The 22868-nt window shown below is 48.9% G+C and overlaps 1 protein-coding gene across 1 annotated transcript; it reads left to right on the forward strand.

The window, feature by feature from the left end:
• The first annotated feature begins 15664 nt into the window (after window positions 1–15664).
• On the forward strand, window positions 15665–17355 carry LOC115325061. The gene is made up of 2 exons (XM_040217182.3): window positions 15665–16888; window positions 17205–17355. Exons 1-2 carry the CDS (start codon window positions 15665–15667, stop codon window positions 17235–17237), a joined length of 1257 nt encoding a protein of 418 aa, XP_040073116.1. The 3' UTR covers window positions 17238–17355.
• The last annotated feature ends 5513 nt before the right edge of the window (window positions 17356–22868 follow it).

The raw sequence follows: 22868 nt of genomic DNA on the forward strand, positions 1-22868 counted from the left end.
GTGCAATTGCAAGCTTACCAGGTACATTCCCCCGTACTGACACCAGTCGTGACGTCTCTTTCTGACTTAAAAAAAAAATAGCAAGAGTGCACGTGCATAACTTTGACAGGCGCTGTACATACGTGAGAGCGGAGGTTCCGAAAACTCCTAATATGACGAACCGCCCCGGGAAGGGGGGCTTCAGTCGAACCACATTGAAAAGTAATCTCGATATTTGTGATCCTGGAGGCGCAATGAAGACGATTTAGGTGTTTTCCCTCAAATACAAAACCGCTTCAGTTTTCTTCATGAACAATTAACTAAGACTCATATTCCATCATAGTGATATTATTCTATTCCATGTAAGATTGGGCCACAAAATACGCTAAAACAAGCTCAACAAATTGATTGACTTCGCAGTCTTTCTTACACATTTGAAAACATATCGATATTTAATGCTTTAGGCAAACAGCACTCACCTTCTCTTTGAAGCAGCGCTCCTTGTCGCATTCAAACCCTTCGTGAGGAAGTTTGGACCCTCCACGTTTACTTCGCAAGTAGACCGCCATCCTAAAGCTTGTGGGCAACCTGGCGATTCCAAGCGGTTGGCCCAGGCTGCCCCTCCGACAATCATAAGTGGTCATCTTGGCCACGAGGGGGCCAAGGGCAACTGGCCACGCGAGCGGCGCTCCGCCGCTGATAAAGGGCCGTCGCAGCGGATGCGCGGGGGCTGTTGGGATCGCGGCGCAGGCGATAGCGGTCATTAAATGTTTACGTGTTGTTGAACCGGTGTGCTGTGTCATTCTCCGAGACGGGTAGCAGCAAGGGAAATCCCACAAGCTACCACCTCGACTCAACCAACATCAAATGAAATAGAACGATGACATGCAGATGCCGCACTCTTATCTTCGTTTTTGGACAGTAGTTAGCGCTGTACCAACGTTCCTGGGGCACCAGTAGGTTTTGTTTCTAAGCGGACGTTGTAGATAACAAAGTGTGTAGTTTGGGGTTGGTATGAGGTACTTGGAAAGGAACAAAAGATTCGGGTTTATAACACTGTTTCTGTAACTGCATAATGTTCAGAAAAACAAGCGAGGTAGCCGTGTTCGACACGCCACTGTTTTACTGTTTTCGTACTCTATCTTCTCGGTTTTAATTTCAACCCACTCTATTTCACACTGGTCTCGGGTAGTTTAGAAACATGATCCTCATTGTCCTTTGTGTGTCCCCGTTGCCCTTCTTTTTTGTTTCCTAGTTTAATTCTTAGAGATTTCCAGTGACTTGAAAGGGTTTTGCCCTTCTGTGTTCCCTAGTGTAAGGGTGCAAAGTTGCTAATGGGCTTGAAAGGATTTTGACCAATTCACTTTTGGTGCCTTCCAAAAAAGTGCGCACGCTTTGTTTAGGTGTTATAAAATATATGTTTCAGAAAAGACCGTGCACCGAAAAGTCCGCGCACCGAAACGTCCATACACCGAAAAGTCCGTACACCGAAAAGTCGGTACACCGAAAAGTCCGTGCACCGAAAACTCCGTGCACCGAAATGTCCGTGCACCGAAAAGTCCGCACCGAAAAGTCCGACACCGAAACGTCCTACACCGAAATGTCTTAGACCCCACAGATATGTCGTCCGTAGCCGTGGGATTAGTGACGAGAAATGCATTGTAGCGTTTTCTCCCTGTGGGTCATGTGACCAGCGTCACGTGATATTTGAATCGCTGCGCAGTTGACACCTCGGTTCATAGATGCCGCGTGTCTTTTGTTCCTAAGCGTCTTTTTTGTTAGGGCATGAGCGACATCTTGCGGCGTGGGTCTGACCTTGCGCCATCTGTTGCTGAAAAGTTAGATTGCGCGTCTTCCTAAGGTGTGCGCATCCGTATTTTCGCGCGCGCGCAATGCGTGTGAGTTGCCGAATCTGTTTGTTGATGGCGCGCACCTGAATCCCTCAGCTAGCGTGAACTTTCTCCATTATCACGCGACATTTCTCGATAATGTTAGCGGCAGCTTGGTAGATGTCGACAACTCTCGCGCTCACGGCATCTCTCGCTAACTTTAGCCGTCTGCTGAACGGAGCCTGTGTGGGAGATGGATCGGAGCGTGATCGCATCCATACGCGCTGAAAACGAGACAGATATGATGTTTAATTTTTTTATTATTATTATTCGCTCTAAAAACACGCATACTTATAAATACAAAGACGGTGTTGAAATTCACTCTACGCGACAAGGAAAGCATTGGAAACACTTTACACAAAAATGTAAAGCACAAGCAGTATCAAAACACATCCGAGGCAAAAAAAAAAAAAAAAAATTGTGGAATAACAGAGCAATCCGCGCGTTACAATCCAAAAAAAAAATATTTGAAGTGTCAGGGCGTGGGATGGGAGCAGAGAGATAGGATCCGGCTTCCGTACACTAGCGGAATATACAAAAAATGGACACAAGAAGTTTCAAGACATACCGGTGGGAAATGCGAGCAATTGCGCTACAGTCCAAAATATTTACAAGACGTGTCATGAGGAGGCAGATCGCTCGCTTCCGAAAATGCTCTTGTGACCAAAAGGGAACGTCGTAATCCCGTCGCTGCAAATGTATCGCTTGTTGTCGAACGGATTCAGAGCAATCTTTTCGACCGAGATGCTTTCGTTCTCGTTACGTTTTCGAGCAATCAAGTGCTGCGTCACTCTGTGCAAAGTTTTCGTCTCTAGAGCGTGCCTGTACAGCTCGTAGGTGAACTTGCGAGACTCAGATTTCTTTACTCCCTTGGCTCTTACGCGACACGTGTTGCTGCTTGTTTTGAAGCTGTATAGCTTTGGTTTTAAGCAACAAAAAGCCACTAAGTGAGTAGTCCGATATTCATTTTTTAACACACCGAGCCTCGTTTTGTTTTGGGTTGAAAAGAGCTTGTGACTCTCTGGATGTACAGATGTATCCAAGCATGCGTCTCGGAGTTGAAGCAGTTTGTCGTCTACGTCTGATCCCTGAAGGTGTAGGAAGAAGGAATCCGTGTCGCAGTAAAGAGCCCTCGCTGAGGGGATAGCACGACGAAGCTGATTATGAAAGAAGTCGTACATTACTATTTTTGACATCTTAAGAATTGAAAACCCCACGTAGAGTGGTTGCTTGAGTTTGATCACTTTCGGAGCAAACTGGAAAATTACGACCTGCGAGCTAAGTGCTCGAAACTGCGTCAGGTTCGGCTTCTAGAAAAAGTTTCTGTGTTTCGTCCCTTTAACGCAGAGTTTAATGTGTCCATGTTTACGTGCATTCTCGATCGTTTTGCCATATATGCTGTTCATGAACAGTTTGGAAAGATTCTTCTGGAAGGAGTTGGTTGCTTGCTGTCTCAGCTGGTGGTTAAAATGAATAAACTCCTTCAAGAACGCTCGCTGCGAGAATTTTAGAACTCGGTAAATTTTGGTGACCTCTAGTCCTAACCGGGTCTACAGTTTCAAAATCCGGTAGTGCAAAACGTATTTCGTTTTGTCGTGAAGTGTGAGCAACAGCTTCGTAGTAGATTCCTCTTTGGGCATTTCAAACTTGTCAATCAGATTTTTTTGATAGTCGGATAACCACCCGTAGGGAACGCTTTGCTTCACCGGGGCCAAGGTAAAGTCAGAATGAGTCTCGTGCAAGTGATGAGGATATCTGAGGTCTACCTCCAGAATGTAGCCCGTCGGAGCGTCATCTGGAACGTCACTGTAGTGGACTATTTCACTCTCGCAGGTATGCGACGCGAAGAGAAAGGATATCCAGACCAGTTTGATAGATATAAAGAAAAATAAACTTTAGATTTCAACAGGTAATACAATGATTAAAGCAAAAAGCACAAGATATAAGCGCGAATGACATAAGTACAAAAAGAAAATGGGAAAAGAAAAAGAAACGATAGACTAATGGAAGTCTTACAGTTCACAGATGCGGCGAGCTTCATCAGAGTTCATTTCTTCGTTGGTGGTGCAGCGGCGGAGTCCGGGTTTGGTAGTACCGTCTTGGCGGAAGGAGGTCTTGCGTAAAGCTGCAAGACTTCGACGTAGGGTGAAGACCTTGCGTATAGCTGCAAGCGTTAGCCCCCGTGAGCTTGATGATTCCCCTGTCCGTCCCGAGAACGTTTTGTACTTCCCCTTCGTCTCTCGTCTCAGTCTTTTTTCTCGTGCCAACTGCTTGCTCTTGTCTCTTTCTCTTCTTCATTTTCTTGCTCCCACCTTGTTGACCCCGAAATCACCACAATCAACCCCCACTTGAGAATGTTGTTCAGCTGAAACAACTTCTAGCACGTTGAAGTCATATTGTTCGCAGCCCATCACAACACAATGCACATTGAAAAACACATCACTTTTGACAGACACAAAAGTACATACATTTACAAAAGTCACTTAATAAGCAACGCCGGGCACACATACAATTCCAAAAATTCAGTAAATTCGTGATATTGTTCCTTTACACAAAAAAAAAATCTCATTCAGCAACAGACATGCGGCTCATGTAATCAGCGCCCACGTTGTTACTACCCTTAATGTACTCAACAGTAAAGTCATATTCCATCAGCATTAGGCTCCAACGTAATACGCGACTGTTTACATGCTTTGCGGAATTGACGTAAACGAGTGGCTGATGATCACTTTGCAGAATGAATGGTCTTCCAAATAAGAACACATGAAACTTCTTAACCGCCCAAGTAATGGCTAGTCCTTCTCGTTCCACTGTCGAGTAGGCAGCTTCACGTGGCAACAGTCGACGACTTGCGTACGATACGGGGTGGAGAACATCATTATGGCGCTGCATGAGTACGGCTCCTATGCTTCTCGACGAAGCGTCGGTACGCAACACGAAAGGTTCTGATAATTCTTGGGCTTTTAAGATGGGCTGGCTGGACAGTAGTTATTTTAGTCTGTCAAAAGACGCCTGTTCGCTCTTCCCCCAATGCACCTTGTTTGGTGTTCTTTTACGTGTCAACTCCGTAAGTGGGTGAGAGATTTCAGAGTACTGGGGTACGAAATCCCTATAGTAGCCCGTAAGGCCAAGGAAAGATCGCACTTCCTTTTTTGTTTCGGGTCGATTGGTAGCTTGAACTTTCTCCAGGGTCTCGGCTTGAGGGCGCAGGAGACCATGCCCAACGATGTGGCCAAGAAATTTGACAGATGCGAAACCAATTTCGCTCTTTGTGGGACGGATCGTTAAACCCGCCTGCTTCACGCGCTGGAAGAACAACTCCAGAGTCGATAAATGCTCCTCCCAGCACTCCGTGGCGATGAGGACATCATCAAAGTAGTGGTAGATGTTCGAGACCCCCTCGACCACTTTTCTCATAAGCCGGATGAATACAGCTGGTGCTGTTTTGATGCCAAATGGAATAAATCGAAACTGATAAAATCCAGACGTGGAAGAAAAAGCTGTCATGTGCTTTGAATCTTCGTGCATCGAAACCTGCCAGTATCCTTTAGAGAAGTCAAACTTCGAGAAGTACCGGCTTTTTCCCAACTTTGCAAACATCATGTCCACTCTTGGGATAGGTTCACTGTCGGGAATCAGGACCTTGTTAAGTTGTCTGAAGTCAATGCAGAGTCGCATTGTCCCGTCTTTTTTCTTCACCATCACGATGGGTGCTTGATAGGGGGACTCGGAGGGCTCAATGATGCCCCGTTGTAGCATTTCTTTTACTTCCTCCTGACATGAAATGACAAATTGCAACATCAAAATAAATTACAAATAAAACATCTGAAATCAGCACATACGAAACGGGATACATCGTAGTGTAAGGCTCAGGGATTTCTACCAGGAATGGTTTCTTTATGTGCACTCAAAGGTTACCTCACCGACTTTTACGCATTCGGACTTCATCTAATTGGGTCCGACGCAGTAGCTGTAAAATCCGCGACCTCCTTACAAACTCACTTACAAGAAGAACTCGCTAACTATCCCGCCACCTCGGCGTGTAAGCAATTGAAGGAACAGTGTGGAGAAAATACAGCTTTCTTTATTTGAACTAGCTTTCGGTAACTCAAATTAGACCCGTAAAGGAGTTTTCATTAAACAAGATACGGAATATGAAAAACAGTTCACCGAACGCAACGCCAGAAGGACGTAATAGGATAAATATTAAAATAGAAGAGTTCGCTGTCTCACAAATATGTTAGCTTCTAAGTGCCTATACGAAACCGGATGCATTATTATCAAACTCCACAGCCTTTTCTTTTATCATTCCGATGGAAGCAAGCTTCAAGAACTCGCGCGTTCTAGAAACGTGTTATGAAATGAGCACACAGCAGCATTTAGGATTTACGAGATTGTATGAAAATGAAATCCCGTGACGCGATTTTTTTTTTTGCACAGCTTTCCAATTTTTTTCTTCCGTGCAAGCCGCGACTAGCGCAGTACTGGTTCCTATGTCAAGATTCATGGATGCAGCGTTTGTCAAAATTCATGGATGCAGCGTTTATATCCCTAAGACTGAGTGGAGAAGAAACATATGTAAGTGAGGTGTGTGTCAGTTGACGGCACTTAAAGAACAAATGGCATTGATAGCACATTCATTGTCAACAGCGCGTGGCCGAACCGTTTTGACATGAGCCGGTAACCGTTATTTTTTTTTTCGGTTCAGTTCCGGTTCGGGTTCATCGCGATAACAATATAACGGTTCGGGTTCGGGTTCAGTTCCGGAAAAAATACCGGTTCGGTTCCGGTTTTCGGTTCGGTTCGGTTCGGTTCCGGTTCGACACCCTGATTTATATATATATATATATATATATATATTTTTTTTGTGGTTGGGGGTGGGGAAGGGGGTATTTTAACGTGGCGTTTTAGGTCCTGGTTTCATTATTGTTTTCTTTTCGATCGTTTCCTCCCGGAGGAACGCCTCCAGGCGTAAAAGATCGAAAACAGAAGATCCCTGCTGAAAGACGCCGAGCCGCCCTGCTCGAAGTTCTAGTTGCGCGACCCTCACACCCCAAGCTACACAAAGCAAAAAATTAAAACTCGAATATATAGAGTTTGGCCACCAGTGTCTTCTACGCTGTAAAAGAAGCAGCCAAAATCGGCGCATGTACATAGAAATCTCATCGAATGCGCACCTTCTTAGTGGATTTTACGTTGTAAAACTTAAGGAATCGTTTTTTTTTTTTTTTTAAATAAGTTTAAGAAAATTGTTGAAGTGAACAGCGGACATGTTCGTAGACGACAGAGTTATCGATGACTGCACCTTACGGCTCCATCTCCCGAGAGACGAAGCTAGCAGACAACAAAGTGCGTCGGTCGAACTAAAGTAAAACGAAGTATATAAGTTATAACCGTCAAATCACGCGTAAGGACGCCCACCCAAAATGAAGGGATACATTTGGAAACACATGGGGTGGGCTACCTTTAAGGATGCGACAGCAAATATTTATAAAAAAAAAAAGACGATAAGACACTGTGCTATCTGCTACAAACCACATAAAACTGGAACTGATACCACGCACTGCGGACACGGCCAGCTTGAGTTTTATGATGCGATAAACACGGGGTAATTTGTTACGACACCCTGTAAAAGCGGTTGCGGACGCAGAAGTTCGCTTTACAGCGCTTGGACACTTCTAACGGGCCCCCAAATCAAACGCGCAGGCACATTTAGCTTTGAGATGTTCAGAAAGTAACTAGTGGCCGATTCTACCGCAAAGGTTAAATAATGAAGATTTAACACATATCTCGTAGAATGAATGTTATGAAACGAACGCCAACACCAAAATAAATGACATGCACTACTCGTCGTTGTCGGAGTCCGACGATGGTTCTTCGCTGCCCACAGAGGTGATCCCGCATTCACATGCACTCTTGCCGACCGACTTCGACCGAGAGAGACCAGACCGGTTTTTAAGCCTTTTGCGACTTCTTAGGACCGGATGCGATGCATGGGAGCTGGTCCGAAGAAGTCGCAAGAGGCTTAAAAAGCGGTCTGGTCTCTCTCGGTCTTACTCGGTCGCAAGAGTGTGAACGGACCTTTAAGCGTTTCAAGTACCGCGCTTCTTGCCCATGTACAAGTGAGCGACCGTCACTTTGGGAGGGACGTCTTCTAAATAACACTTTGCAAGCTCGTCGGGTCGCAGGGACTGCGAGGCCACGCGGTGCTGCTCCTCTGTTATCTTCAGCGGCAGCGTGACGGCCTTTCATTTAATTAAAGCCTCCCAGTGGATTTTGTTGTTTATCTTAAAACGGCGGACACGAGTCCGTAGAGGCGAGAGAATGCGCGCGATGCGAATACCAAAATGGCGAATGCAAACAAACTGTTACGATGGCGATGGTGCTAGCCGCCTTATACCGAGTATTGCGTTTCTCTCGAGTTTCGCTTTTAGAGCGCAGCTCTTAGGCGCCCGTTTCCGGCTTGAGCGGCGTCGGCGTCGCCGTCGGCGTAACCGCGCGGTGCATTATGGAAGGCGTGACGTCACTGATGACGTCATCAGTGGCGTCACTGATGACGTCATCGGCATCGGTATCGTCACTGATGACGTCATCGGCATCATCATTGTTCCTGATGACGTCATCAGTGACGTCACTAATAACGTCATCGTCATCGTCACGTGACCTCATAGGAGTCACGTGACCCCCGTGGGGTCACGTAACCCTCGTGAGACGACGGCGACGCCGCTCGGAGGGAGGAGTAGCAGACAGAATGAGGAGGAAGGATATATTTCCCCTGAGTACCCTTCCCCTCCTCCTCCTCCTCTAGAGCTGCGCTCTAATCCGGCGTTACAGGGAGTTGTAAATGGATTTCATTTTTGTTTTCGATTGTAACGCGCATGTAGTTTTGGGCACCGATTTTGACGAAGAAAAGTGCAGTTTAGAATCGTGCAAACACAGCACATGTGCGAAGGTCACTCGAGAACCTGCCGCGAACTCGTATGTTGCGGGAACCGAATGCAGCAGAATTGCATTTCACGGTGCAACAAACATTCGGGACAACTCCTATGTCACGGGAACCGATATCGCGTGCGCCGATCGCGGACTGAAAAAAAAATGAAAGCCGTTTACAAATCCCTGTAACGCCGAATTGGAGCGCAGCTCTTGAGGAGGAGTAGGGAAGGGTACTGGGGGGGTCACGTCACCTGCGGGTAGTCACGTGACCTCGGGGGGGGGGGGGGTCACGTGATCTCGGGGGGGGGGGGAGTCATACCTGACCTCGGGGGGGGGGGGGGTGTCACGTGACCTTGGAGGGTCACGTGACCTTGGGGGGTCACGTGACCTTGGGGGGTCACGTGACCTTGGGGGGTCACGTGACCTTGGGGGGGTCACGTGATATGGGGGAGGGGGTACGTGACCTGGGGGTCACGTGACCTTGGGGGGTCACGTGACCTCGGGGGGTCACGTGACCACCCCCGGTTACGCCGACGCCGACGCCGCTAAGGCTGGAAACGGGCCCCTAAGAGCTGCGCTCTAAAACGAGAGAACCCATTATGAACGCGCATGCCACAGGAAAAACAAATTGGGTTGTATGTATGTTTATACAGCCTAGAACTTGGTGTGCTTCAACGGGCGACGAGTCTCCCAGCTGTAGATGACAAATTTAGCCAGTGCAGTGCAACCGCTAGCCTGATGTCTTTAACGTGCACCACGCAGTAGTGATACACAACCGCACGCCGGTACGATTCTCATCCAGATCGAAACGGGCAGGGGTGGAAATTGAAACCAGGATCCTGGGTTCTGCAGATCGAGCTTTCGCTCCACGTGTGCTAGCCAACGAGGCAGAGGGGCTTAAGCCTGGTTCAGACACTTGTGTTTGTCTGCGTTTGACTGCATTGCAGCTGCGAGAAACCAGGACATCTCTGCTGCTTATATCGCGTGCCAAAATGATTCCTTGAATTGGATTCCATAATTCATACGAAGCACAGATGTGCCGGTGACTGGCTTTCGGTTCTCGACGCAACGCAGTCAAATGCAATCAAATCCAAGTGCCTGAACCGGCCTTTAGAGCGATAAACCGGGGTTCCGGTCTGCACTCGAAAGTGACCCCCATAAGGCCGCTGCAATTGTACGCAAGTTTTACCACTCGTCACGTGACCAAACCAAATACGTGACGTCACAGGAAAGGTGGCAGCGCCTAGAGCCACTCTATATGGCAGCGTAGCTGCCAGAGTAGCGACACGACGCAAAATTATCTAGATGCACGACGCCAGAAGCGCTGATAGTGATCTCCATTTTGGGCCTGGGAGGTTGCCATGGTAACCGTGCTTCTAGCGACGCCGGGCGGCAACGTACCTTTGTAGTCTAGTTGATATCTCCATTCGTTCATGGAAAAGTGGTATAAGACGCTTGGCATCGCGGTACGGCAAGAACCTCTGGAGGAACGGTGCCTGTTTTTTCTGAAAAGTGAGACGATTTGCACCCAGGGACTGTCGGGCGTCGAGAGCTGCTATGGTATCGTGCGTGCACGGACAAGGCTAGTGGTTTTCGGCGCCGCCGGGATGGCAGCCGCTTCGTGGGACGAACGTACCGTATAGTATTTTCGGACTTCGCTCCGATAGAACAAAATCCGATTACGCCGGCCGCGACAGGACGATTGGCTCGGAACATGACTGCTGCTCGACTGCCCTATAGTGAGCGAGTATATTTGTTTATCATCATACTTCTTCAAGACCCGATCATCCCTTCAAGATGAGATTTTCTCACCGACGGGTGAGGAACGACGTCGACGGGGTTCAACCGTTCAACCAAGAAGGACGGCATGGTGGTCTCTAGGGAATTGTTGACGCCATCAAAAGAGACGGACGCCGGATATGAGGTGTTCTTGCCGACAGGCCAAACGGTCGTTCAGACGTTTACCGGCATTCAAAAAGTCAATATTTTTATCTGGTTTTGCACACATATCCGTGTTAAAGGGGCCACAAATTTATTTTTAAACTTCTTCTTCCTTACTTGTAATCCTCAACTCAGAAGAGAACTGTGAAATCACGCAGTGGCACCGGTGCTATGACCCCAAGCTTTCACCGTGCTTTTTAAGCACACCGTAGAACTTGGCATTCGCAAGTAATGATAAGTTCCGTCAGGGCACTCATTCGTCAGAAACGCGAATTCAAATATCCATGGACGAATTGATTGCTGACGAGCGCATACATCCGAGCGACGCAGTTTTCGTGTCCAATGCGTGAGTTGGGGTCGGCTGACGTCATTTTGGCCTTTGTAGTTATTGTAAAGAGGATATTTAGAACCATACACACATGATGATAACGTCATAGCACACTGACATTAAGGAGCACAAAACGGGCCCAGCTACAGAAAATAAATATTACACTCGTAAAAAATAAATACGTCTGTAACTTGTTAATTACAAAGACGAACACACCTCTGAACATCTAAGTTTAATAGTATGTGTTGATGCATTGTCATATAGCAGGACATTTCCTATACGTCACTTGAGCAAACGCCAGCTTTTCACTTGAGAAACAAACCAAAAAACACTGCGATCAAATGCAAGCTATTGCAACGAAAGCAAGTTATATCGAAATATTCAGAACTGCCAATTTGTAGAATTGGCGATTAGTAAAAAAGGTTAAAGATCGCAGGAGCTTCCTCGCTAAAAAAGGCTGTGATTATTCGGTGACCCAGGGCTGAAACAATTTCCCCTAGGCCCTAACGCGCCTTATACCTTTCGTTATGATTCTCAGAAATTCAGACTTTCAAAGGAAGCTAGAAAAATGCAAAAATTTTATCCCCAAAACTATGTAGAGCGCAAATTCGTCTGCTTCTTTTTGCAGGGCTTGTGGTGACGTCAGTACGCCGAGATCTAAGTGGCTCCGATTGAAAGAGAGTGGGTAGACCTAAAAGCAAGCTGCCCTGACGTCTACCCACTGTTCTTTATTCAGAACCAATCAGAGCTCGGCATTCTGACGTCACCACAACCCCTACTAAAAGAAGCAGACGAACTTGCGTTGCGCATATCGTAAAATCGTTGATTAGTATACTTGGGAGTTGTGTGAATATTTATACAGCGTGTACTTGGTCAGTTATTTCAAAGTTTTGACGAGTCACTCGCTGTAGATGAGCAATTTAGCCAATGCAGTATAACCGCTAGCTCTATAGGTCTTTAACGTGCATCACGCAGTAGTGATACACAACCGCAGGCCGGTACGATGCTCATCCACATCGAAACGGGCAGGGATGGGAATTGAACCCAGGTTCCCTGGGTGATTAGTACAAAACGTAAACATTGCAAAAGCTTCCTCGCTAAAAGTTTGTAATCATGCGGTTACATGGGGCAAAAACAAATTCCCCAAGGCCCAGCATGCGACGCATAGATTTCGCATCGATTCTCAGACACTCGAACGTTCAAATAAAGCTAAGAGAATTCGAAAATTGCATGCTAAATATCTTATCGATCCTCAAACACATCCGGAAACCCGAGCACCGCTAAGGCGATAATAATGATGTTGTCGCACGGGTGCTAATATCCAGAGCGATCTTGCACAGAAAACGTATGAAGTATCATTCTTTCAGATCTTCACGTTATACCTACGTCAGAAAGCACGAAGAGGCCCTAAATCGTCGGCAAGCTGCGGCACATCACGACTCCGCGCACCGAACAAACTCGCATCCACCAGCTCTGGGCGCTGCCATCTTACCGATGACATCACGGCTCTTGAGAGACCACGAGACGAGTCGTCACTCGGTTGCTACGAAAACCGAGCCAGCTCAGCTTGTTGCTATGGTACCGCGTGTGACCAATCGCGGTGAGAGGCGGCACAGGGAAAAGCGTGGCGCTACTCTGGCAGCTACGCTGCCATATCGAGTGGCTCTAGCAGCGCCCAGGCCGCGGCTGGCCCCAGCTGGGTCGGAGCATTGGCCAGAGCAGGAGGCTATGCCAGAGCTTGTCGGATGCTTTGTTCGTTGTCGTTCGTCTCGGCAAATTGATTTCAGACGCGGAAGCCGTCATACGAAGCCGGTTGAAAGCGACTTTAGAGATCAGCGAGGTGTCTGACGTAGGTATAACGTGAAAATACGGAGGAACGGTGTGCATTTCGGTGGTGACCGAAGGGGATATTGCCATGAAAGAAACAATCGGCCCTACGTTGCTCGGACTTCGGATTGATTCGCATACCGCTAGGATAAATTTTAAGGCGACGTTTCTGTGCTCTGGTTGACCATCGGAATCTTCGAGGTCTGCAGTGAAGCGTGTGTAATATATTTGGATACACAGTTCAGCGACGGAAATTGCGTGAGTCGTGCTTGGCAATGTGCAATCGTGGTGCCGCTTCATTCAAATGACCGAACGCTCACTTTGGTTGTGCGGTGCACCGGAGAGCTGCCTTGAAGCTTGTAGTTCCCGAGCCGTGCTAAATGATGCTGTGCTGCTTACTAAATTGTTCTGGCGCAGACGTGCACTTTCACGGAGCACAGGTGTGCGGCACACCGAAGAGCTGCCTTCGTTCCTGTGCCGTCCTATAGGTGATGCTGTGCTGCTTCCTAAATTGTTCTGGCGTAGACGTGCACGTTCACTGAGCACAGGTGTTGCAGTTGGCATTGATTCCGCTGGTCTGTCGCACCTTTCGTCGACAAAAAAGTTTCATCAACGCTCGTTACGCGAATCGCGAGCTGTATGGATATTTCATCGCGCGTGTCACTTACCCAGTCCACCCGTTCATGCCGCTTTGCGACTACAGTCTGCAGCGGCTTATTACCAGAAAAGTGGTCCCACATTTATTTCGGTTCAGCTGGTCCACGGCAGTTGCCGAGCCCCGAAGGAGAGGATTTATTAGGACAGAATGCTACTAAAGCAATGCAGGTTCTTTAGTTGTCAGGATAGACTCTCTTCTGTCTGTTTTGTTATATTGTCACGAATGCTTGCTCCAGTCCTATTTTCAATCGATATTTACTATTCTGGAAAGTTCCAGGCCATTCTCAGCTGTCATCGTATGTTCTAATAGAGGTGCTGCGCACTTTACTCATAGCCCTTTACTCTGATGTGGGCCCTGGCGGCTCCTCAGCCGAGTTGCCCGACAACAAGACACGGGTGGCGGATTACCCCGCGTCTTAAACCGCCGGCGAGCCGTGAACCAAGTACTATCCCGAGCCCGGCAGAAAAACCGCAAGACGAGCGAGTACCAAAAGGACGAACCTCGAAAATACACCACGAAGAGCCTGAAATCCGAGCGAGTTACTGCTACCAGCAACAAACGCCGGAATTCCGTCTTTTGCCAGAAAACCCGAAGCTGACAAAGCCAACAATGAGAACCCTGTAGCAGCAAACCGCGTCCGCTCCCACCATCGTTTTTTTGGCCGTCGCAATATGACCATGTCGCCCGCCACAGCGGGTGGGAGGAACTGCCAGGCACTAGTTTGAGTTGTTGATCTTAAATCTGATGGCGACTTCCACTGGTCGTTTTGGAGCGCGCCGAGATCGACTTTTCTGGAGCGAGCCTATTTCACTTGGCAATCGGTATAGAGACCGACTTGTTTCACTGGTCGTTTTGGATTAGCTCCCGTTTGACCTCTGTTGCGGTTCGGGAGGGTGACGGCCTCAGGTGCGGAACCACGATTCGGGGCTGTGGCTCGCTGCTAGCATGGCCCCGAGGAAACAGGCCTGGAGTGGCAGTACTGAAGGAGAACTTTTATATACAGTGAATATACAAGTAGCATGGTCGACTGGTTAATCGGCAATCGGCGATTTCGGGCTCCCCAATCTCAAGTTATATAGCCCTCCGAAGGCGAGAAGGCCCTCTTGTAGTGTGCCATCAACTAGCTAGATGGCGCAAGAAGTCATGGTTTGTGTCGTTACTACGAGATGGTGCACGTGCTTGACAGCGGCGCGCGCTGTCTCGAGATTGATGTGTACATATTGAAAATAGAACAGTCTTCACAGAAACTCCGAGCTGGTGTGACGTCTCTTCCTTTCGTCGGGGTTCCCGCCTTGGGCCCCGCACCTCGGCACCCCGCTGCCCACGCGCCGGCAATGTAAGCCTTTCCAGCATCTCTACAGGCCTTTCGGGGCGCTGTCTTTATCTGAGCTTTCCCTGTCTCTTTCCACCCTTTCGTAATGGCCCCAAGCGACCACAACATCTTAGCGACGAGCTATAACCACTACATTTTGGCGACGAGGTATTTTCTTGCATTTTTTCCATTTTCGCCCTCGTGAGTTTTTTTTATGTGAGACTCCGTGCCGGAGATGAGTGGTGGCAGCACCGGCACGTATAGTTTTCTTTTGTGTGTTAGGAAATATTTGAACGTTCGAAATGTAAGGAGGTCCTTTTGAATATTCCCATCCACCACATCTTTTGCATATGTAGTACATGAAAATACTGTCGATGCATAGCGACATTTAACGTTCCGTTTCGAGCGGCAATGGTCCATTCCGAACGCCAGTAGGGTTAGGCGTAACGCCATCCTTTGTTCTTTTTTTTCGAACGCCGTAACGGCCGTTCGGATGGTTCTTTTTCTTTCATGCAAGTAGTGCGCACCGCACGGAAGCGTCGTTCTTAATTTTCTGAGACTCGGAGAAACTGTCTCGTTTCCATTTCGGTGGAATTTTTTTTTTCGGATTTTCACCTTCGTTTTCAACTTTTGTCTCCCAACCATAGCCATAGTAGACGATAGCGTCGCTATGTTTCATGTCCATGTAGTACATCCCAATTTACTTTAATAGGCGAAGTGAATAGATATAATAGATATTTTGTCCATCAAATATGCGTATGTAGCCATTGGCTTCACTCATTCATAAGTTCCAAAAAATGGCAACAGCTTCTTTCCCGACACCTCCACCATTTCTTCCCACGCCAGGTGCCCCTGTGCAGCCTTGGTTAAATTGGAAAGCGTCGTTTTTAAATTATCTTGTAGTCCTAGAGGCTGATGAAAGCTCGCCGAAGCGTAAGCGCGCGTTGTTGTGGTCCTTGCTTGGTCTCGAAGGCCAAAGAATAGTTTCAACGTTTCCATCCACGGCCCTCGCACATAGCGAGACCGTTTCCGAATTTGACGTTCTTATGACGTCGCTTGATCAGCACTTCGCTGCCAAAAAGAATGTTGTTGTCGAACGGAGGTTATTCCTCACCCGCGTCCAGTCGCAGGGAGAAAGTGTCCTTGAGTACCTTGGTGCCCTACGGCACCTCGGCTCTTTTTGTGATTTTGGAGAGTCTCTTGAAACCCGCATCGCGGAAGTTTTTTTGGCTGGATTATTATCATCGGAGGTACAAGATCGGGTAATCCGAGAGTCTGCGGAAGCTGGACTACCCAGCCTCGAACGTATCGTGCTTCTGGCACAACAGTTCGAACGGGCTGCTCGAGATTGCGATCGTTACCGCCAAATTTCGTCATGTCTTCCGCGTTCTGAGTCGGCACAGGCCGTTGAGGCAGTACAAAGGGTTCCCGTTCGACGTGGACAAGATGGCCGCCAGTTGAGGTCAAATTCGAACATGCAACGTCAAAATGGAGGGCGGCCTCCTGCCGTTTCCTGCTCCCCCGCAAATGTTTCCTCCTCACCTTCCAAGGTTTCCTTCTCGCCGCGCCACCAGTCGCGTGGACTCACCCGTGTTTTTACAAGCCGAGTGCCTCGGGATGCTTCTCCGGGCGCGCGCGCTCTTGGGCGCGGGGCGGAATCGTGCCACTTTTGCGGTCGCCGACCCCATCCGCGTGAGGAGTGTCCAGCGTCCGGAATGACTTGTTTTTCTTGTGGCAAGATAGGCCACTTTTCAAATGTTTGCCGAAGTTCGTCTTCGTCGTCTGAAGTCATCGACCCCCGTCGCCTGGCGTTTCCGCCGGGACGAGGCCGCGCCGCCGGTCGCCGGTACGAGAGGCTTGGACCTGGCCGTAACCAGACGCCGATCCATGGAGTCGTGACGTTTCCTGACGACGACGAGGGGGAACAACATCCAAACAACGTCTTCACCGTCGGATCCCCGGAGGTCCTCCCTGAAGGACATGCGGACCGTCGCCCACGGAATTTCACCGCTGATGTTCAGGTGAATGGATTTACATTACCCTTACTCATTGATACTGGCTCCGAAGTGTCAATACTTTCCGAGAGCATGTTTAACAAGATCAACTTCAAGCAGCAAATCCGGCTAAGGAAACCGCCGCGCACTCTTGTGCACTACCTCCGTGGGTCGATTCCAGTCATGGGATGTTTCCAGACCAAAGTCAGCTTCAAAGAACGCTCCGCCGACATTCTTTTTTACATCGTTCGCAATGGCCGATCCCTGCTTGGGACAGATGCCGTGCATGGACTGCGTCTAATTTTATCGGGCGCGCCACTCAAGTGCTTCCATGTCAATGCAGCTGATCCTCGCTCGGCCATCCCGGGACATGTAAAGTCGGCTGGAGTCCCGCAGCCCCCATGTACGGTGGAGCCCAGTCCTCCACCGCGTCCTTCAAGTGCTCCCTGCAAGCACCCTTCATCATTGTCCTCTGTTCACAGCACTCAGCCATCCACATCGTCTGAATACTACTCCAGTAGAGGCGTCTTCGGAGACCAGCCTTCAAGGGATCCGTCGACGTCGGGACCATCTTTGCAACCTTCATCGGTGAGCGATGCATCTAAGTTACCTTCTGGTTTTGAAGAATTTGAGGATCTCTTTTCTCCTGAGTTAGGGTTAGTTAAAAACCAAACTCACACAATCACTGTCCGGCACCATGTCCCGCCGGTACAGGCTAAACTTCGCCGCTTACCCATCACGTTGCGTGATGCCGTCAGTGCGGAAATTCAGAAGCTCGAGCGCCAAGGCGTTATCGAGCGCGTAAACGCGTCGGAATGGGTGTCCCCCATTGTAGTAGTTAAGAAGAAAGACGGTGGAATTCGTATGTGTGTCGATCTGCGGGCGCCAAATCAGGCAGTCGTCATTGATTCTTTTCCGCTTCCGCACATCGAGGAGCTTCTGAACTCCCTCAGTGGAGCTTCCCATTTTTCTAAGTTAGACCTTGCGTCTGCTTATCGTCAGGTCCGTCTCGACCCCAAGAGTCGCGACTTAACAGCATTCATTACCCATGAAGGGCTTTTTCGTTTCAAACGAGTTTGTTTCGGGCTGGCGTCTGCACCAGCGGCCTTCCAACAGGTCATGTCCAAGATATTAAAACATTGTCCAGGAGTCCAGTTTTATCTGGACGACATCATTGTCTATGGCTCCTCCCAGAAGGAACACGATAATAATCTCAGACAAGTCCTCAAATGTATTAGAGAGGCCGGCATGAAACTAAATAGAAAAGCCGTTTTCAATGTTTCTGAACTGTCATTCCTTGGTCATCGTCTGTCTGCGGAGGGTCTAGCACCCCTTCCGTCGAAGATAGACGCGGTCCTAAATTTTCCAGTTCCATCGGAACCTTCGCAGTTGAAGGCCTTCCTAGGTCTAGTAGAATACTACAGTAAGTTTGTCCCCCATTGTGCTACTCTGGTAGAACCCCTCCGAAGGCTTCTGCGTAAGGGCGCATCTTTTGTCTGGTCGACCGACGTAGTGGCCAGTTTTCAAAGTGTCAAGTCCTGCCTTCAGCAGGCTCCCATTCTTGCAATGTTCAATCCAAATCTTCCAGTTGTCGTCTCCACAGACGCGTCCAATTACGGACTAGGTGCTGTTCTCCAGCAGCAGCATGGGAAGCAACTAAAGACTGTTGCTTTCGCTTCCCGCTCTCTCTCTGAAGCAGAGCGGAAGTACTCAGCAGGAGAGAAAGAAGCTCTCGCAATCCTTTGGGCTTGCGAGAGATGGCACGTTTATCTTTGGGGTCGACATTTCGAAATTCAGACAGATCATCAAGCCCTTGTCACACTAATGTCCACTCAAGGGACAGGTGTTCGTCCACGACGCATCAGTCGTTGGACTGCTAGACTTTTCAACTATAATTTCACAATGAAGTATCGTAAAGGCAGCGACAACGTAGTTGCCGACGCTCTGTCTCGCCTTCCGGTCGCAGATACCGAAGAAGGTACGTCTTTTGAAGAAGAGGTTGTTTCAATTGTCTGTGCATGTCTCACACAGAAGGAGTTCAAGGAAGAAACTCTAAAAGATCCTGTATTACCAGTTATTATGACATACCTTTCAAACACATGGCCCTCAGAGGAAAAGTTGCCTCCAGAATTCAAGCCGTATTTCGTCGTAAGAGACCAGCTCTCAGTCACCGATGCCTTGTTGTTCCAAGGAGAGAAAATAGTGGTTCCGTCCACTCTCCGCGATCAAGTGATTGATGTAGCTCACGAAACCCATCAAGGTATCTCGCGCACCACCAGTATCATCAAGGAGCTTTACTGGTGGCCGCATTTAAGTCAACATGTCAGGACGAAAGTGCAGAACTGTTCGGTATGTCAGTCGACAGATAAGCCTGCAAAGGCATCTCCAGCACCTCTTCAACCAGTTGAATTCCCCAACCGTCCATGGGTAAAACTGGGCATGGATATAGTAGGTCCCTTTGAACGAGCCCCAGCTCAAGGGAGGTTTTTCATTACACTTGTAGATTACCACAGTAAGTGGCCTGAAGTGGCACCAGCCCACAACGTCACGACTGCTACAGTCATTAAGTTTTTGAAGTCTGTCTTTGCCCGCGAGGGTTTGCCGCAAGAGATCACGACAGACAATGGTCCTCAATTCATTTCGAAGGAATTCAGCGATTTCTTGAAGACGCATGGTATCAAACATGTGAAGTCGTCCCTTTACCATCCCCAAGCTAATGGACAGGTAGAGAGATTCCATAGAGTCCTTAAGTCTGTTATTCAGTTGGCTCTCGTCCAACATCGTCCGCTTTCCGAAGCCATTACAGAATATCTCGGGGTATACCGGAGTACGCGCCATGCCGCGACTGGAGAAACGCCAGCTTTTCTTTTACACGGTCGCACCCACCGGACGCGACTGCATCTTCAAGGGCGAGGGACCCCAGAGTCCGCCGTCCCTCCGCAGGTCGTTCAGGAAGAGCTTCCTGATAGAGTCAAGGCATATCAAATGAAGATGAAACAGTATTCAGATGCCCGGCGAGCAGTCAAGCACCCTGTTTTTGCTCCTGGGCAAGCAGTAAAGGTTTTCAAGCCTAACATTAGAGGGAAAATGCGCAACAAATATGCCCCACCGCAACATATACATGAACAAGTTGGGCCAGCCACATATAGATTAGATGATGGAACCATATGGAATGCAGACAAAATGACACATACAACATTGAAACCACCCCAACGTCAGCCGTGGTGGCTTATGGATGATGACATATTACCTACTTCAACTAATGCGGCTCCAGCTATAAGCCTGGGCCATGTGCCACCTGAGGGTCCGGCACCTGCAACTTTGCGTGCTGCGGCCCCCAGCGTCACTCCTGTCCGGGCGGCCCCTGTTGCCGTTCCTGCTTTTTCGGCCCCTGTTGCCGTTCCTGTTTTTGCGGCCCCTGCTGCCGTTCCTGCTTTTGCGGCCCCTGCTGCCGTTCCTGTCCATGCGGCCCCTGCGGCCGTTCCTGCCCCTGCGGCCGGTCCTGTTTTTGCGGCCCCTGATGCCGGTCCTGTTCCGACGGCCCAAGAGGTCGTCCAAGCCACTGCGGCCCCTGTGGCCGCCCATGCTACTGCGGCACCCGGCCATGGCCATATTGCTGTGGTGCCTGGTGCCTGTAGTCAAGCGACCCCTGGCGCTGCCCATGATCCTGCTGTGCCAGGCGTCGTTCCTCATCATACGGCTCCTGCAGCCCATGTAGCTGTGGTCCCTGGTACTGCCCATGTACCGGTAGTACCCGGTGCCCTTCCTGTCCCTGGTGTACCCGGCACCAGTTCCGTGGTACCCTGTACCGTGCAAGATGCGGTGGTTTTCGGTGGCCTTCCCGCCACCGCAGTCCCCGGTGCCGTTCCTGATTCCGGTCTCCAAGCGGCCTTCCGCGCTGCTGTACCAGTCCAAGCCAGCAGCCAGCCACCAGTCCCGCCGGCTGCCCCGGCTGCAGTCTTCCAAGAGGCCTCCAGGCTCGCTTTCCAAGAGGGTCCTGAACCTTCCGTTCCTACAAGCGGTGCAATATTGAGCACCGCATCAAGTTCATCTCAACTGGGACTAGGGTATTGGAGCGAGCTGCCGTCATCAAGCTCCGCAACGGTCTCAGCGGAGTCCCTGCACTCCGTTGGGCCAAAGACCTCCATGCTTTCCGAGCCTTCAGTGGCTCCTGGTTTAGCAGAAGACCTGGATTCAAGTCCTGAGGCAACCCAAGAATCGACTTCTACATCAGGTGACGGTGGTGCAGTCACACTACCAAGGACATATCGTACTCCACCACAATCCCCATCGGACACTCCACCACAACGCCCCACGCGGCGTAGACGACTTCCCGCAAAATTTCGTGACTTTCAAGTGGATATGTACTCCAAAGACGCTCCTTAAAAACTCTGGAACTTAAGTCATAGTGGTTTGCAATTTCATAGTGTGCACTGTATTTTTATGGGATAGATGTGAACAGATCGTTATTTTTGCATTTTTCATATGTCTTCAAATGTCAAATTTCCATGTTATGGACATGGAAGTTTGGACGAACTGCCTTATGTATATTTTTTTTCATACGTTGTGTAGTTACCATCGAGTACAAAGGTAAAATGCTAATTCTTGTCATGCATATGTAAATGGAGTTTTCAAGTTTGACAGTGCAATTTTTGTTTTCTGATGTTGAATTTTATTAGAGCACTGCTGTCGAGCAGAGGAGGTTACTGCCAATCCAGGGTTCAGCGCTGTGTGAATGTCTAAATAATTCCTGAACTTCACCACCACAGGACATACACGGTGTAGTTTTTTTTTGTGTGATGTATGAGTTGCCATAAGAGCACTCGTAAAAGGAACATCTTATTTCTTGTGTTTAGCAGGACTTGCTTCACTGAATTCTTCCAAGGAAGAAAAGACGTTATTTCTCAATTTTTCAGGAATTGTCCAGCTGAATTCACTTGTGAAAGTGAGTGTATTTTCATGTTTCTAAAGGACTAGTCATTCATTTCACTTGCTGAGGTGAAAGTGTTATTCGTGTTTCGAAGGACTCGTCTTATAGCGAGATTACTTGAGTGTTCTTTGTTTCAAAAGGTTTCTAGTGACATTTTCACTTCCAGTGGAGATCTAGCATTCATGATCGTATCTTTGAAAATGTATTTCTTTACCCTTATTTTCCCCCGACCACTTCACAATTATTTTCCTTGTAGTGATTGGTCGGTAGGGCTTCGTGTGCGTGTGATTTTCCATATCGTAAAGAGTAAGCTGTTCTTTTCGGTCTAGTACCAATTTATCCAACAGTCATTTTGTCTAAGGGGGGAAAAGATGTAGTGTGCCATCAACTAGCTAGATGGCGCAAGAAGTCATGGTTTGTGTCGTTACTACGAGATGGTGCACGTGCTTGACAGCGGCGCGCGCTGTCTCGAGATTGATGTGTACATATTGAAAATAGAACAGTCTTCACAGAAACTCCGAGCTGGTGTGACGTCTCTTCCTTTCGTCGGGGTTCCCGCCTTGGGCCCCGCACCTCGGCACCCCGCTGCCCACGCGCCGGCAATGTAAGCCTTTCCAGCATCTCTACAGGCCTTTCGGGGCGCTGTCTTTATCTGAGCTTTCCCTGTCTCTTTCCACCCTTTCGTAATGGCCCCAAGCGACCACAACATCTTAGCGACGAGCTATAACCACTACACCTCTGAGAGAGAGGAGGCTTCCCCGGTGTTCGAGTGTTCACGGGGTGTCCGAAGTGCGGGGGCGGCTGATGCAATTTTTGGGTTTCTTTCAGCGAGGGGCAGATGATGTAATCTCTCGATGTTCTTGCCGCGCTCCAGTGGCTGATGTAAGGAGTCGACGTTCTTGCTGAAACCCAACACCGACAGACCCACGCACACACAGGCACGCACAGGTACGCCGGTGTTTCTCCTTGCGAGAGCCCGCGATTCCAGATGGTCTCGCGGCTTCAGGAAGACGTTCTTTTTGAGTTTAAAGCCCCCAGCGAAGGCCGTCGCAACAGTCCCTCCGCCACCCGGAAGTC

The sequence above is a fragment of the Ixodes scapularis genome, unplaced genomic scaffold (genome assembly GCF_016920785.2).
Source record: "Ixodes scapularis isolate PalLabHiFi unplaced genomic scaffold, ASM1692078v2 PGA_scaffold3__209_contigs__length_174095766, whole genome shotgun sequence".
NCBI lineage: Eukaryota > Metazoa > Arthropoda > Arachnida > Ixodida > Ixodidae > Ixodes > Ixodes scapularis.